This window comes from Ovis canadensis, chromosome 15 (genome assembly GCF_042477335.2).
Source record: "Ovis canadensis isolate MfBH-ARS-UI-01 breed Bighorn chromosome 15, ARS-UI_OviCan_v2, whole genome shotgun sequence".
Taxonomy (NCBI): Eukaryota; Metazoa; Chordata; class Mammalia; order Artiodactyla; family Bovidae; genus Ovis; species Ovis canadensis.
The window spans coordinates 63,440,747-63,458,867 of NC_091259.1; the positions used below are offsets into that span (position 1 = coordinate 63,440,747).

The following is an 18,121-nucleotide window of genomic DNA, read 5'->3' on the forward strand; positions in this document are numbered from 1 at the left end:
TATGTCAACATTTCTTGAGTTTTTAAAACAGACGGAGCCAAAGACAATATATGATCTATATAATGAATAACAAGAAAGTCAGGAAATTGTTTTCTTACAGGTTCAAAGGCTTTGGCTACATATATTGACATATGGTGGGAGAATTTATCATTTTTTGAGGCAATACAGTCTATTGATATCGATTATGAGGCCCAATATGATTAGGAAAAGGAAGAGAGATGGCAAATCTTTCTCGGTCTAGAGGGTGTAAAGGTATAGTATAAAATCAAATTTATAAATCTATAATAATAATATGTCAGTTTTTAGGAATAATGGTAGGTGATGGAATTTTTGGTTGCAATGTACCCATAGGTTTTGTAGATATATTAACTTTTTGAAGGTTTGTTAAAAGATGCCAGTGTCAGATTTTTTTTTTTTACAAAAATGGGAGAATTTCAAGGAGAACAAGATTCTTTAATATGTTTTAATTTCAAATGTGTATTGATAAGTTTTTTTAGTAGCCTCTAGTTTTTCTTTTGTAAGAGGCCATTGTTCTGTCCAAATAGGCTTGTCATCTTTTCAAGTTATTTTAATAATTGCATTGTTTGTTAAGTGAGCAGTACAGTGGCCCCTAGCAAAAAATGTGGAATACATATTTGAGTTTGTCATTACATAAGGAAATCTTTTATTAAATTAAGAGATGCATCTATCATGTAGGGTCGTAATGTTGTAGGTTGGCCTTCTGGTCCCTCGTATGGATAAATTTGGACATTTTGATAAACCTCTTATATTTTGGTTTGAGAAATTCCTGCAATTTGGCAAGAAATTTTCTGTATAGGCCAAGATTTGGGCCATAAATGTTTGGAAATAATAGTAATATCAGATCTAGTATCAAGGAGGCCAGAAAAAATTTTGCCATTAATTTTGATATTTATATTTGGTTGGGTATATTCAGATATTATTGATGTCCATAAGGATTGTTTTTTATCTGAATTGTCAAATACATCTGTCTGTACATTATTAGCAGAGTTAATAGAAATGTAAGATAAAGGAATTAATTGAGCAATTTTGTTTCCCTTTTTGAATTGCCATAATATCTGAGATGACATCGTAATTGGAATTTCTCTCTTATAATTTGAATCAATTACTCTAGAGTGAACAGTATTGGCCAAATAAAAGACCGAAGGTTTGTGGGGGTAGGGGTCCAAAAAGGTCCGGTAGATATTTTAGAAGGGAAAAAGGAGAAAATCATTTAGGGCTAGCATATCGACAGTAGCATTGCCAGATGTTGAGGGTTTGAGGGAAAAGATGGAGTTTGCCCCTGGTTTTTGTTGATGGGGACCCGGGGAGTCCCCAGCTTGGAGTTTCCCAAAATAGGCTTTCCTATAATATCATATTTAGAATGACATTCTCTGGCCCAGTGTATCATCTTATGGCAATGAGGGCAAATTTTTGGAGGTTTTTTTTTAACAGTTTTAATTTTTTCTGTGTGCTTTTTAGCAGAATCCTTTTTAAAATGAGTTTTATCCCCATATGTAAAACATCTTTCATATCTCTTTTTAAAGGTAGCAACCATTGTCTCAGTTAACATATGTATTTTTTGAGTTTCTGGTCCTAAATTGTGATAAGCCTTTAAATAATCAACAAGAGTCTCGATCTCATGCATTTTTATAAGCAAGCAGTTTTTCTAGCTGCATTTTGGCCTCTTCTCTGATAACATTATGGGAAATAGCAACTTTGAATCTAGCTAAAAAATCAGCATAGGCTTCATTAGGTCCTTGAAATATTTTTGTGTAGCTATCTTTAGGTTTCATTGACTTCTAGCTTTCCAGAGGGGAACACAAGGTTGGGGTTTACCCATATCCATATTTTGGGCTCAAAATCTGAACCATCTTTATTAGGGTCGGGTGGCTCAACTATTTGGAGTTTATATCTGGCAAGGTTTTGTTCGGCTAAGGGCAGGTGTGACATGGTAAAGGCTAGAAAGGACTCGTTTTTTATGTCCCAGTCTAGTAATCTAGAAAGCCTTCCCCATGAAGGAGATTGAGTGGATAGTGTTTTCTCATAAATATGAGTATGTGTTAAAGGCTTATCATTGTCATTAAGGAAAGTATTGTTATCTTTGAAGAGTCATTGTTAGAGTCATTCTGTCTTTGAGTTGAGAGGACTTCCGGTTTCGCGTCCGTTGTAAGAGGAGGAGGAGCACTTGGGGCAGCCGGAGCAGGGCTGTTGGGATAATTTTGAAATATTTTATGTTGTTTTAATTGGGCCTTTGTAAAGTATTATCATCTAATTTATATTCATGTAACAAGTGTTCTGCCTGTTGTCAAATATCGGGGGTGGGGCGGGGGGGGGGGGGGTCGGCTAGAATTTTCTTGAAATGGCAAAATCATGGCTTTAGTGTGGGCCCATAAGGACCAGAAATCTATTGGAATATTTTCCCCCATCTTGTGGTTCATTTAACATTCTTTCCAACTTGGTTCCAAATCTTTAAATCAAAATTGCTTTCATCAAGGAACCAGGGATTATGTTCAATTAGTTTGGAGACAAGCCTTTAATCACTGACGCAAAACCAAAAGTCCTTGAACCTTAAATAAATGATGAAGCAAAGTAGAAAAGCGGTGGGGCTTTCCTGCCGTTTGTCCCAGAACCCTGCACTTACTGACCTCAGTAGGTCCCCAGTTACTCCGTCTGCTTGCCAAGGGCGTACTCCAGGTCCCTGTTCGGATGCCACTTGATATGGTCTTCTTGACAGACTAGAACCTGGGGACAGGAGTTGAGGAAAAGAAGGCGAAGAAAAGAAGGACGCAGGGGACCCAAGTCTCTAGTGGAAAAAGGGTGCTTTATTCATGGCAGTGTGTGCTTATATATTGTAACACAAGGAAGCTTTAGGCAAAAAATAAAGTAAAAAACACTGAAAACAGACGCATAACAACAGTAACTAAGGGAATAACAATAGTCACAGGGCCGCAACAACAGTAACTAGGGGAATAACAATCGTCACAGGGCCAGAAGACAATCCATGTATTGGAAATAGGAACATGACTAAGTAGTTTTACAGAAAAGTAAAAGATTACTGAAAGGAATCCATGTATACATTCTCCCTCATGACCTCAGTCCTGAGAACCGCATGCAGCTCTGCTCATTCCTGTTTTCCAGGAACTGATAAGGAACAGAGGGCCCTTGAGAAACAGAAAACAACATGTAGGATTCCTTAAAATTAAACATTCCTTGACACAGGTGAACACGGCAGACGAGGCACAATCTTGTGCCCAATGTGTTTAACTTCTGAAGCATTAGTTGTGCGATATGTAGTCAGGCATTGTCACGGAGAATTGGGCCTTTTCTGTTGACCAGCACCAGCTGCATGCATGGCAGTTCTCAGTGCATCCTATTGATTTGCTGAGCATACTTCTCAGATGTAATGGCTTCATCAGGATTCAGAAAGCTGTTGTGGATCAGACCAGCAGGAGACCATCAGATAGTGACCATGACCTTTTTTGGTGCAAGTTTGGTTTTGGGAAGTGCTTCAGAGCTGCATCTCGGTCCAACCGCTGAGCTGGTCATTGCCAGCTGTCATATAAAAGTCACTTTTTGTGACATGTCACAATCCAATTGAGAAACAATTTGTTGTGTAGAATAAGAGAAGATGCCACTTCAAAATGATGATTTTTTTGATTTGCGGTCAGCTCATGAGGCACCCAGTTCTTTCAACTTTCCAGTTTTCTTCAAATGCCAAACAACCATAGAATGGTTGATGCTGAGTTCTTGGGCAACTTCTCGTGTAGTTGTAAAAGGATCAGCTTCAGTGACTGCCCTCAACTGGTCGTCAACTTCCGATGGCCAGCCACTTCGTTCCTCATCTTCAAGGTTCTCACCTCCTTTGCAAAACTTCTTGAACCACCACTGTACTGTATGTTCATGAGCAGTTCCTAGGCCAAATGCCTTGTTGGTGTTGCAAGTTGTCTCTGTTGGTTTACAACCCATTTTGAACTTGAATAAGAAAATCGTTTGAATTTGCTTTTTGTCTATCATTTTCCTAATCTAAATAAACATAAAATACCCAGCAATAAGTCATCAGCAAAAAAAAGGAAGAAACGAACATTAAAATGACATCTAACATAACATTTATTTAAGAATGTATTCCAATAGCAAATGGCAAAGTTGAACAATGCAAAACCGCAATTACTTTTGCACCAACCTAACAGGTATCAATAAATGTATTTACTGTATTATTTAAGAGTTCCAAAGAATAGCAAGGAGAGATAAGAAAGGCTTCCTCGGCGATCAGTGCAAGGAAATAGAAGAAAACAACAGAAAGGGAAAGACTAGAGATCTCTTCAAGAAAATTAGAGATACCAAGGGAACATTTCATGCAAAGATGGGCTCGATAAAGGACAGAAATGATATGGACCTAACAGAAGCAGAAGATATTAAGAAGAGGTGATAAGAATACAAAGAAGAACTGTACAAAAAAGATCTTCACGGCCCAGATAATCACAATGGTGTGATCACTCACCTAGAGCCAGAAATCCTGGGATGTGAAGTCAAGTGGGCCTTAGAAAGCATCACTACGAACAAAGCTAGTGGAGGTGATAGAAATCTGGTTGAGCTATTTCAAACCCTGAAAGATGATGCTGTGAAAGTGCTGCATTCAATATTCCAGCAAATGTGGAAAACTCAGCAGTGGCCACAGGACTGGAAAAGGTCCGTTTTCATTCCAATCCCAAAGAAAGGCAATGCCAAAGAATGCTCAAACTATCACACAATTGCACTCATCTCACACACTAGTAAGGTAATGCTCAAAATTCACCAAGCCAGGTTTCAGCAATACGTGAACCATGAACTTCTAGATGTTCAAGCTGGATTTAGAAAAGGCAGAGGAAACAAAGATCAAATTGCCAACATCCTCTGAATCATTGAAAAAGCAAAAGAGTTCCAGAAAAACATCTATTTCTGCTTTATTTGGAAGGAATGATGCTAAAACTGAAACTCCAGTACTTTGGCCACCTCATGCGAAGAGTTGACTCACTGGGAAAGACTCTGATGCTGGGAGGGATTGGTGGCAGGAGGAGAAGGGGATGACAGAGGATGAGATGGCTGGATGGCATCACTGACTCGATGGACATGAGTCTGAGTGAACTCCGGGAGTTGGTGATGGACAGGTAGGCCTGGTGTGCTGCGATTCATGGAGTCGCAAAGAGTCGGACACGACTGAGTGACTGAACTGAACTGAACTGAACTGCTTTATTGACTATGTCAAATATTATCTATTATCTTTTATCTATTTTATTTTTATCTACTTCTGTGGCTTCTTCAGGTTCCAGTTGTGGCGCGTGGGATCTTTGTCGCATCGCATGGGATCTTCTGTTACAGCACACGGGCTCTCGGGTTGGGGAGCATGGGCTCAATAGTGGTGGCGTGGGGGCTTAGTTGCCCCATGGCATGTGGGATCATCGCTCCCCAACCAGGGACCAAACCCATATCCCCTGCATTGCAAGGTGGATTCCTAACACTGGACCACCAGGAAAGTAGTCCTGCTTTTCAATTAAACAGTCATGATCCATAAATACACAGCTTTCTTAACTTTAGGAGCTCTAGAGTAAACGCATGAACCTTCCAGCTTCACACAATGTAGGGGGACATACATATGTCTAGGGTCCTATCTTTGGCAATGACCAAAGTACCTTATAAGATATAAAACAAATTAGAATTTCCTATAACTCACCTAGTGTTCCAAATCACAGCTTTTCAAAATAGGCTTTCCTAGCCAAGTATGCATGAATTGATAGTTTCAGTTGCTGCTGACCATAGGGTGTTCTTCAGGTAGTCCCATCTAGTGTGTCAGGAAGGGGCAGCCTTGCCTGGATCAACAGACAGATGCTGGCCAGAGGTAAACCAGGACCCTTACCTGACAGAACACAATTTGGACTGTACTTTGTAAAAGGATGATGGAAAAGGAATTAAGATTGCTTCAATTCCACCTCTGAAGAGTACACGTTTTTCTACAGCCACCTGGCCACACACACCCCCTACACAGATGCATCGTCATTTGATTTACTGGATTCTTATTACACTTACTCTGGGCTCAGTTCTGGGATGTTTGAGATTTTTTTTCCACTTTTTTTTTTTTTGCTTCAACCCTTGACTAAGATACAGAATGGATCTATTTGAATGACAGAGAAGTCAGAACCAGCCTAACTGGTTGGGTGACCTAGTCCCAAAATAAGGCTTGATTCTCAAAGGAAAATGTGGAGAAAGCATAAAAAGAGAAAAAGGATTCATTTCTTTTTTTATAGATTATTTTTTTCATATTTATTTTTGGCTGTGTTGGGTCTTAGTTGCAGCATATGGGCTTCTCTCCAGTTGCGTGCAAGCTTAGTCCCCCCGAGGCACGCGGGATCTTAGTTCCCTGAGCAGGGACCAAACCAGAATTCCCTGCACTGGATGGTGGATTTTTTTTTTTTTTTGGCGGCACTGGTTCTTCATTGCTGCAAGTGGGCTATCTAGTTGTGGGGTGAACAGGGGCTACTTTCTAGCTGCAGTGGCTTCTCGTACTGCAGGGCACAGTCTCTAGGGTGCATGGGCTTAGCTGCCCTGTGGCATGTGGAATCTTCCCAGACCAGGGATCAAACCCGTGTCCCCTGCGTTGGCAGGCAGATTCTTTACCATTGGACCACCAAGGAATTCCCCGATGATTTGCTTCTTGAGACCTACTATGTGGGGACCATATGGCCCTGTGCAACCCAGTCAACAAACTTTGGGAAGCTGTGTCATGTTAGGTGCTAGGAGTACAGTGAATAAAACTGACACCCTGTCCTATGACACTTATGATCTAGTGTCTAATAAATAATCGTGCCAGTCATATTTGGGATGAGTGTCACAGAGGAAGGGTATAGGGAGCTCTGGGAGTGTGCCCTAGGAAACTGGAGAAGGGAAGACTTCCCTGAAGAAAGGGGGGAGAATGGACTAAAGGGAGCCAGTGTGGATGAAGGGACACCAGATAGAAAGAGAATGTAGCAGTCTTAGCCAGAGATAATGGTGGGTGGGGTGCTAGAGATAGAAAAAAATCAAATATATCTGCGTCATACAGAAAGAAGCAGATTTGGGGGCAGTTATCATCAAGTAAGTTTCCGATGTGTTGAGTTTGAAGTCCATGTGAGATGCATATCCTGTTGGAGAGCTTCAGTCAGTCAGTTCAGTCGCTCAGTCGTGTCCGACTCTTTGCGACCCCATGAATCACAGCACACCAGGCCTCCCTGTCCATCACCAACTCCCAGAGTTCACTCAGACTCATGTCCATCGAGTCAGTGATGCTATCCAGCCATCTCATCCTCTGTCATCCCCTTCTCCTCCTGCCTCCAATCCCTCCCAGCATCAGAGTCTTTTCCAATGAGTCACCTCTTCGCATGAGGTGGCCAAAGTATTGGAGTTTCAGCTTCAGCATCATTCCTTCCAAAGAAATCCCAGGGCTGATCTCCTTCAGAATGGACTGGTTGGATCTCCTTGCAGTCCAAGGGACTCTCAAGAGTCTTCTCCAACACCACAGTTCAAAAGCATCAATTCTTTGGCTCTCAGCTTTCTTCCCAGTCCAACTCTCACATCCATACGTGAAGGAACTTAAGGATGGTGAAAAATGTGGATCTGGAGCTCAGCTGAGAGATTTGGGGTGAAGACATGAATTTGAGAATCAAAAGCGCACATGGCATTTTGTCGTTTTTTGGTTGCTCTGGGTCTTCACTGCTGTGCGTAGGCTTTCTCAAATTGCGGGGAGTGAGGGCTACTCCTTTTTGCAGAGCATGGGCTTAGGCGTACAAGTTACAGTAGTTGCAGTTTCCTAAGTCACCAACCTATGAAGATACATCCCTGCCCAGTTCAGACCTGGATCTCACCTCTCTCTCATATACAGTAGTTGCAGCATGCAGGCTCAGCAGCTGTGGCACACGGGCTTTAGCTGCTCCACAGCATGTGGAATCTTCCTGGACCAGGGATCGAACCCATGTCCCCTCCACTGGCAGGTGGATTCTTATTCACTGTGCCACCAGGGAATCCTACCATACATGGTATTTGAAGCTATGTGAGTGGATTACTCATGGAAGAGGGTCTCTGACTGAGTCCTAGAAACCAAACTATTTAAGGACTAGTTAGAGGAATTTTGAACAACAAAGTCACCTCCAACCAAAGAGAATAATCAGTCACCTGAAAAGGAAGCCTAGGGTAAGTGTCTATGGTTCCCAGCAGCTGGGCTGGGTTCAGCTGTGGCTGTTGGCAGGGCTGGCGATGTGGTCCTTCCTGGGGAGTGGAGTGAAGTAACTGACCCAGCACTGCACTGAGGCAGCAGGCTCCCTATTGGAGCCCATTGGCATTAGTCCCCACAGAGTGCTGTTACATATTTCATGCCCTTGTTGGTGTCTAACAGCCTAGCTTAGGATCCCAGTCCTCCACTGAAAAGATGTCTGATTGTGTCCAAGCCACTTAAAACTAAATGTTGGATTATACATCTGTAAAATGTAGGACTGTCTTAAGGATTAGGACCATGCTGTAGTATGAATCTTAATTATATTGGATTTCCTTAATAGGATCATTCCTATAAGAGTGCCTGGCCCAGGCCTGCCAGGGGTACCTTAAAGCTTCTGGACAGACCTGAGGAGTTAACCTCTCTTCTGGATCCCTCTCCCACTGGCCAATTCAACGTGGAACAAGGGATCATCCAACTTTCCTCCCCTTCCTGGTCATCTGGCCCAGAGAACCTGTTTGTCTTGGAGGTGGGTGCCTTATGCCACCTCAGTTTTTCAGACTAGGTGTGGCAGAACAAGCAATGGACCAAGACCTGTTATCCTAGATGAAAACAACCACCCATTGTAAAAGTGAGAGCTGAAAAGGAGTTCAGATTGCTTTAATTCTACCTCTGAACAATACCACTCTCAGAAACCACTCTGCCACCATGCCCAGTACATGTCTGTCACGAAGTTCCTCCCTGGCCCCTGGAGAACCTTCCTAGAAAGGTCATCACTGCCTGTCCTAAAGTCTGTCCACTTTATTCCAATAAACTTACCCTCATTTAACTTTCTCCCAACTTCAATTCATCTCCAAACTTCTCAAAGGACATTTCTGCTAGAGAGAAAAGATGAGTTTTTAGGGAGCTTGGAGAAAATGAGTTAAAACTAAGTCATTGGGCCAACCTAGATGGCCAGTAAGTCACCAACCTATGAAGATACATCCCTGCCCAGTTCAGACCTGGGTCTCACCTCACTCTCATGGATCACTGTACCCCATCTCTAGGTTCCCCTCCTCCACTGTTACCCTCTCCGGCATCCATATCACACAGAGCTGCTACAATGGACTCTTGAAAATAGGTATGCACTTGTTAAAACTTCCAAAGGATCAACTTAAAACTTGAGGTTCAAGGCCCCATCTCAGGAATCTCTAATTTATCTTTGCATCCTCAGCTCCAAATATTTACTCTGCCAACCACATTAAACTTGGAATGTTCCTCAGCCATGTCCTGTTTATCCCCACCTCTGTACCTCTGCCCAGACTGCCCTCTCCCTCTCCACTGCTCCTTATCTGCTGGAAAAACTCCTTATCACCCCAAAACCCATGCGGTAGGTTAAATATGGTCACACATTTTTGGAACTTACATCTGGGCTCGTGTTGTGACTTGCTTTGACCAACAGAGTGTGGTGAAAATGACAAGATGCGAGTTCTGATGCCCAGGCCTCAGGAGGCCTGTAGCTTCCACTGTGACCATCTTGGAACCCCGAGACCAACGTGCCATGACAATGCCCAGGACAAAAGAGTGCAGGAGAGCAAGGCCCAGTGCCCCAGTTTCCAGCTGACACGTTAGCTGAACAGAGACACGTGAAAGACAGCCCAGGTGGGTCCAACAAAAGAACCTCCCAGGTAATGCACAGAATCTTGAGAAATAAAAATACTGGTTGTTTTAAGCATTTGTTTAATGCTTGGGATAATCTGTTACCTAGCAGTAGACACAAAAACAGATACAATGCAGTCCTAATGTGAAGTAACCTCTGTCAAGTTTCCCAGTCAAGGACCTCTCCAAGTGTCCCAGTGTGTTTTCTACAGGTCACATCACTTTATAGTCATTCACTATCTGGCTCTCCCCAGATACACTGAGCTCTGAGGATGAGGTCCAAATCCGACCCAACCTCCCTCCTCACCACTCATGGTGCCAAGCTCAGTACTCTCAGATGAATGTGTCTACAAGGTATGCCTAGACGAACATTTTACATGCCGCTGCTGCTGCTGCTAAGTCACTTCAGTCGTGTCCAACTCTGGGCGACCCCATAGATGGCAGCCCACCAGGCTCCCCCGTCCCTGGGATTCGCCAGGCAAGAACACTGGAGTGGTATGCCATTTCCTTCTCCAATGCGTGGAAGTGAAGTCGCTTAGTCGTGTCTGACTATTAGTGAACCCATGGACTGCAACCTACCAGGCTCCTCCGTCCATGGGATTTTCCAGGCAAGAGTACTGGAGTGGGGTGCCACTGACTTCTCCGATTTTACATGCAAATTACTCAACAAAGATTCTTAAAGCACATCCTATATTAACAGAACAGGTCCTAGGCCCTGGAATTCCTCTCAGTCTAACAGGAAAACTGCTCATTATAATACAGCTTTGAAGTGTTGCAGGCAAGCGTATTGCTGGGAGTGTACAAGGCCACTGGTGTGTGGGGGCGTCAAGAAAACCTCTAGAAGAAATGACGTTTAGCCTCATCATAAAGGGTAAGCAAGCTATTACTGTTGGAAGGAAGCTTGTAGGCATGTCCCCACCCTCTACCCACCTTATCCAAGGGAGGAGGGATGCATGGATTGGTCAGGTTCACAAACACAATCCGGGGGGTGGGGCCTCAGCTTGTGAATGAAAAAACTGGGTTTAAGGTAGGTCCCAGTCTGGGGATGACTCCTGTCTATTTCTTCTCTCTCAGACATTCAAGGTAAGATGGGGACTTGGACTTTTTCCTATTAACAAGGAGGTGCATTTTCTCCCCCTCCCTGCCCCACTCTCCTTAGAGTGCTAACCAGAGGGGGACCAAGGGACCAAGGGCAAAGCCCCAGGGTTAGGGCTCCATGTTGGGCGCTGGGGCCAAAAGTAATAAAAGGTGTGTTAACTTGCCATATCTGTGGTCCATATTCGGGAATACCTTGGGATAGGGGGCTGGAGGAATCTATGTTCCAGCCATCTGTCACTTGGCATCAAACCAGAAGAGAGAAAAACCAAAAGGAACTTTTCCTGTTCCCGGGAAAGTAAGGCAGAGAATCCCAGAAGAGGGAAAAACCAACAGAAACTTTTCTTGTTCCTGGGAAAATACGGGAGAGAATCCCAGGGGGAGTGAAGAGAATTAAACGTGTGGAGCGATAAGTGGAGTGAGAAAGGAGCACAGAAAGAGGCTCACAAAGGAATGCTATACAGTCCTGCATGAGAAGGCTGGACCTAATTCACAAAAGATGACCTGCTTTGCCCCATAAACATTCCTGTGTTAGCCAACTGCTGACATTCCTAGGGTACTCACTACATGCCAGGCATGGTTCTAAGTGCCTTACACCAATCAACTCATAATACCCTGGGAGGATTTATATCTCTTATATCTTCTGTGACAAATAACTTGCCCAAGGTCCCCAAACGAGGAACCTGAGGTTCAAAAATTTCAGCTAAGTGGCAGGTCTGTCCTCTTCGACCAGCTCTGCTACTCAGAAGCTGCGGTATCTATCAACATTGATAGGACTGCCCTGGCGGTTCAGTAGTTAAGACTCTGCACTTCCAATGCAGGGGTGCAGCTTCAATTCCTGGTTGGGAAACTAAGATCCCACATGCCTCGTGGCAAGGCCAGAAAATTTAAAAATGAAACAACACCACCTAAAAAACTGTGATATAGGTTCTGTTGAGATAGACTTACCAGGAGGCTTCCTGCAGGAGGTGGTATTTGAAGGACAAGGGATCAGGGCCGGCAGAGGCTATGACAGCTTATAAGTGTGGGGACTTCATGGTGCCTAGAAAAGTGGATGGGGAGTAGGGAGGAATGCAGGAAAAAGAGTCACAGAGAACATCCCCGGAGCTTCACAATGTCAGCATCCAAGGGCAGAGCTCAGTAAACCAGGGCCACCCTTAGGAACAGGAACCAGCTCAATCTTTCCCCCAGTTTCCTATCAAGAAGTGGCTGAGGTCCAGGTTCCTGAATCAACTTTATCAAAGTAAATGCAGGTTAAGTGAGCCAAGAATTACTGTTCATAGTCTACTATGTGAGACTATCCTCATTCTAGAAACAACTGTGGACAGGAAGAGGAGATAGAGAATGCTTTTTAATTATTTTCTAAAACACATTTGTATGGTACTCTAGCACTGACAGTATTATTTTCTTGCCCTAAATTTTACTGAGAGATGAATGTTAACTCTTCAATTTTTGAGAGGAGAAAACTGAAACCTAGAAGGTTAACACATTTATACAAAGTCACATAGCTAATGAAAGCTGGGATTCACACCCAAGTTATTCAGACTCCAAATTCTATCCTCATTCATTCTTTTACTCTTTCATTCATTGGGGGAAAATGTATTGCATGCCCCAAATGTGCCAAGTACAGCACTAGGCACTGAGCGCATTTTCATGATAAAATAGCTTATTTTCTGTTTCTCTTTTTTCAGTGCATTAAACTGAAGTAGGAATCCATTAAGAGGGAACTACATCTAGTATTTCTCATGAGAGTCAGTGATTACAGTTTCTTCAAAGTTCTCCTGCTTTTATCTGTAGCTAACTCATGCCATTATTTCATGGAACACCTGCTTTGTGCCCATCTTGGGCTGGACATTGTGTAAGGACTGTAACAACCAGGCATGAGACTCCACTTTGATCCAGTAACATCTACTATGTGCAAACAACTCAATCTGAAAATATTTACTGAGCATATTATCTGGGCAAAGTATTTATTCAACAATATTTACTGGTACCTCTGATAATCATTACAGCGAATATTTACTGAATACTTGAATCCTGTGGACGGAGGAGCCTGGTGGGCTGCTGTCCATAGCGTCGCACAGAGTCAGACATGACTGAAGCAACTTAGCATGCAAGCATGCATTGGAGAAGGAAATGGCAACCCACTCCAGTGTTCTTGCCTGGAGAATCCCAGGGATGGGGGAGCCTGGTGGGCTGCCGTCTCTGGGGTCACACAGAGTCAGAGATGACTGAAGTGACTTAGCAGCAGCAGCAGCAACTGAACACTTACTATCTGCCAAGTACTATGCTAAATGCTTCACAAACATTATCAGTTAAATATCTCAATAATTTTTAAAATATTTATTTTTATTTGGTCGCATTGGGTCTTAGTTGGGGCATGCGGGATCTTCAATCTTCATTGCAGCACATGGGATCTAGTTCCCTGACCAGGGACTGAACCCAAACCCCTGCAATGGAAGCACAGAGTCTTCCACTTCCAGTCTTAACCACTGGACCAACAGGGCAGTCCCAGTAACTCTTGCTGGTGCTGCTGCTGCTGCTAAGTTGCTTCAGTCATGTGCGACTCTGTGTGACCCCATAGATGGCAGCCCACCAGGCTTCCCTGTCCCTGGGATTCTCCAGGCAAGAACACTGGAATGGGTTGCCATTTCCTTCTCCAATGCATGAAAATAAAAAGTGAATGTGAAGTCGCTCAGTCGTGTCTGACTGTTAGTGACCCCATGTTCTGCATGCAACCTACCAGGCTCCTCTGTCCATGGATTTTCCAGGCAAGAGTACTGGAGTGGGGTGCCATTGCCTTAAGAGGTAGCAGTTTGACAGCTTAAATCAACTGGCTCAGCACATGCAGTTAGAAAGTGGCAGAGGCAGAATTTGAACCAGGCAGCCAGTATTTTCCATCAGTATACTGTCGAACTCCCACCCTGGGAAGGGCACGAGGGAGACAGTGGTGAACGACACAGATGCCATCCCTGCCCTCAGGATGCTTACAGACTAGGAGAAAAAATAAACTTTAAACAAATAACCTCCCCCAAGGACATATCTATTCAAGTGGAAGTAGAGGGTGAAGAGGCCATTAAACAGGTGAAGGAGAGGAAGGGAGGTCCATCCCAGCAGTGGAACAGCATGAGGGAAAGCTCCAAGGTAGAAAGAGGATGGCAGTCCCAAGCTGTGACTTGACTACAGCCAGGGCAGGTGGATGACAGTGAGAAGCTGTAGAAAAGAGCATGAGGAGTGGCCTGTAAACATACATTGTTCAGAGTTATCCCAGCTGCTCTAGAGGACAGATCAACTGAGAGCAAGAAAGTGTGTGGCAAAGGTTCATCTGAGCAGCAGATGCTAGCTTAGATTAGCCTGTTGATAGTGGGAATGGAAGGGGACAAACTGATCAAATATTTGGGAGTTAGGATTTACCAGGCTTAGAGGGGTGGGGGCAAGGTGAGCAAAAGGATGGGAATAAATTACAATTTGGGGCTTGAACAACTCAGTGGGGGTGGAACTCTGGGAAGGAAAACTAGAGTTCAGGTTGCATCTAAGGTGGCTGTGGACCACCATACGGAGCTGGTAAGTAATAGGTGGTTGGTTGGACATATGGTTCTGGAGCTTGGAGGTGCTAAAAGCAAAGGAAATCACCTTGCACAAAGGTGAAAAGAGTGCCTAGGACAGAGCCCTGGAGGAGTCCCCCCGGCCCCGCACCATTAAAAGACATAGAAAGGAAGAAAGGAGCCAAGACAACTGAGAGACACGCTTAAAGAGGGAGGGGAAAGCCAGGAGAGTGGAGATCCCGAAATACTGAGCAGTGTGTTCAACAAGGGCGCGACCTGGTGCAACTGAAGTTAGCAGGCAGTAAATACAGGTATTCTTGCCTGCAAAATTCCATAAACAGAGGAGCAAAGAGTCAGACACGACTGAGCACATAAATACAAAGATACAAATACCACTATATAGATGACCTCTGGTTATTATTCTGATCTTTCATTTCTTCACTGTTACCTTTTCCTCATCCTGTTCCTTACAAGAGTGTATTTCTTAAATATTGTGCTGGCATTTTCTTTTATGAAGTGTCTGGGAATTTTTCATCTACTTTGAGAAATTTGGTTTACTTTTGCATGGTTTCTAAATCTTCCTTCAACATTGCCTTATAAATGTCATACCTGATTGTCCTTCCAGCATCTTGAGATTTGCTTCAAATCAAATTCTTCCTGTTATTTTCTCAGGTTGGCTCTCTTGAACTTTTTTCTCTGTTTCTTCTTTTCTACCAGGAGCTCAAACTCGAAAACCTTTGGCACCAATGATTTTTAAGTTATTACCTCCTAGTGTCATTTATATTAGTCCTGCTTTTCCATTCTTTTTTATTACCATCCTGATGGGGCTTCCCTGGTAGCTCAGATGGTAAAGTGTCTGCCTAGAATGCCGGAGACCCAGGTTCGGTTCCTGGGTCGGGAAGATCCCCTGGAGAAGGAAATGGCAACCCACTCCAGTATTCTTGCCTGGAAAATCCCATGGAGAGAGGAGCCTGGTGGGCTACAGTCCATGGGGTCACAAAGAGTCGAACATGACTGAGCGACTTCACTTCACTTCAAATACAGGTAAGGCTGTTGTGATCTGGGATTTGTCCTGAGGTGTCCCCATGAAGGCAGGGGTTGAGGTTCACTCAAGCAGGGCAGGGGATTTGGATACACAGAGGAGAGGGCCTGACCTGGCACGTGTGGGGTAAAGAAAATAACACCAGCAGGTAGGAATAGAAAGAGGTGGAGCCGGAGGATGAAGAGGGTAAAGAACAGGTGCGGCTCACTGACTGGCTGGTTCATGCTCATATAAGGCCCTAAATTACCCTGCAAGGAGGGAGCTACCAGCCCTTTGCTAGAGAGCAGAACACTCAGCGCTAGAGATCTGAACTGACTTGTTCAAGATGATACATGTAAGTGGTAATGACTGAATTCTAACCTGAGTCTGAGTCCAGGACTGTCACCTCATGCCTCCTTGACCCTGGTGGCAAGGAGGGAAATAGATCACAGAGGGTCAGGGCTCAACAACGGTAGAGAGGAGGGGCTAGGCCTGGAGAGATCTGGATGCAGTGTGAACAAGGTGTGGAAAGTAGGTGTAAGCTGAGGGTGGGGTAGACACTCAGGGTATTTAGTTGGAGCAACTGAGCAGAAAGAGGTTCCAGTGATTGAAGTGGATTCATGGGGAAGACAAAGGCTTTGACGACTTGATGAGCCCCCTCGGCCCACACGAGTGACAACCAGAGGTAAATGTCAGGAGGTAAAAAGATACACAGATTTGAACGTCAGAAAACTCTAGGCTGTGGGAGATACAAAAAGCTTCAGTACGCTTCTTTTTTTTACCTTCTTAACAACAAAGTTGAGAAGGGGCTGGGGTTCTGGGAGAGATGTGACAGGGGAAGGGCATCATTCTGCTGATTCAAAGACGACTCCAGGCTCACTTTGACTCGGTTCCCCCCACAGATGGCTTTTCCCTGCCGCAGGTCCCTGAAACCCAAGATCCTGACCTGCCTTCTAGCGGGTTTGAGTTTCTCGATCCTGCATCACTGGTTCCTCGGAGACCTCAGGTTTCAACAGAAGCAGAGGTCGGATGGGTCCCTGCAGGTGACCCACGTGGCCCCTGCTGCCACGTCGCCGTCCAGCCCAGGGCCTCCGTGCGTGGCCAACGCCTCAGCGAACACCACGGCAGACTTCGAGAAGCTGCCTGCGCGCATCCAAGACTTCCTGCGGTACCGCCACTGCCGCCACTTCCCGCTGCTCTGGGACGCGCCGGCCAAGTGCAGGGGCAGCCGCGGGCCCTTCCTGCTGCTGGCCGTGAAGTCGGCGCCGGCCAACTTCGAGCGGCGCGAGCTCATCCGCCGCACGTGGGGGCAGGAGCGCAGCTACGGCGGGCGGCCGGTGCGCCGCCTCTTCCTGCTGGGCACCCCCGCACCCGAGGACGCGGAGCGCGCAGAGCAGCTGGCGGAGCTGGCGGCGCTGGAGGCGCGCGAGCACGGCGACGTGCTGCAGTGGGCCTTCACTGACACCTTCCTCAACCTCACGCTCAAGCACGTGCACCTGCTCGACTGGCTGGAGGCCCGCTGCCCACACGCGAGCTTCCTTCTCAGCGGCGACGACGACGTCTTCGTGCACACGGCCAACGTGCTCCGCTTCCTGGAGACAAAGTCGCCCGACCGCCATCTCTTCGCCGGGCAGCTCATGAGCGGCTCCTTGCCCATCCGCGAGAGCTGGAGCAAGTACTTCGTGCCCCCACAGCTCTTCTCCGGGTCGGTCTACCCGGTGTACTGCAGCGGCGGCGGCTTCCTCCTGTCCCGCCACACGGTCCAGGCCCTGCGCCAGGCCGCCCGCCACACCCCGCTCTTCCCCATCGACGACGCCTTCATGGGCATGTGTCTGGAGCGAGTCGGCCTGAAGCCCAGCGGCCACGAGGGCATCCGGCCTTTTGGCGTGCAGCTGCCCGGCGCCCGGCAGCCCTCCTTCGACCCCTGCATGTACCGCGAGCTGCTGCTGGTGCACCGGTTCGCGCCCTATGAGATGCTGCTCATGTGGAAGGCGCTGCACAACCCAGGGCTGAGCTGTCACCGGGGGCACAGGGTCTCTTGAGGCTGGGAGGTCAGTGTGGGGGTGCCGTGGGGGTCAGTCATGAGGAAACTAGGAAAGGCAGTGACAGGGGAATCTGGGAAGACAGTATTGACACAGCCTTTGGAAGGTCAATGTTAAGGGGCTGTGTTTGGGGGTTGGGGCGTCTGATTAGTAAGCCTGAAGGACAGTGATTAGGGAGTGACCTGGTAGAGACCTGGGTTCCATTCCTGGGTCGGGAGGATCCCCTGGAGGACATGGCAACCTACTTCAGTATTCTTGCCTGGAGAATCCCATGGACAAAGGAGCCTGGTGGGTCATGGTCTATACAGTTGCAAAGAATCGAACACGACTGAAGTCACACACAGGCACACAAGGGCAACTAGAGTCTGTTGTGAACCGAACCTCCATGGGGGGGGGGGGGGTGCGTGTCAGCAACCAGATTCTGAGGATCAGGCTGTGGTCCTGACTTCCAGGAGCTGCCAGTTGTTGGCCAAGTACAAAAATCAAGAAAACAGCTTGAGAATGAGGCAGAAATGTGTGCTGTCAAGGTCCCAACTATGTAAGATGGACAAGAAGGGCTGAGCTT

At 45.8% G+C, this 18,121-nt stretch overlaps 1 protein-coding gene across 1 annotated transcript; it reads left to right on the forward strand.

Annotated features, from left to right (window-relative positions):
* The first annotated feature begins 16,416 nt into the window (after window positions 1-16,416).
* Window positions 16,417-17,556, forward strand: B3GNT6 (UDP-GlcNAc:betaGal beta-1,3-N-acetylglucosaminyltransferase 6). Its single transcript, XM_069553654.1, has one exon. The coding sequence runs from the start codon at window positions 16,417-16,419 to the stop codon at window positions 17,554-17,556; it is 1,140 nt and encodes a 379-aa protein (XP_069409755.1).
* The last annotated feature ends 565 nt before the right edge of the window (window positions 17,557-18,121 follow it).

What these genes read in the sequence shown, in the direction of transcription:
- B3GNT6 (XM_069553654.1), top strand. Translation starts at nt 16,417, where the DNA reads ATGGCTTTTCCCTGCCGCAGGTCCCTGAAACCCAAGATCCTGACCTGC.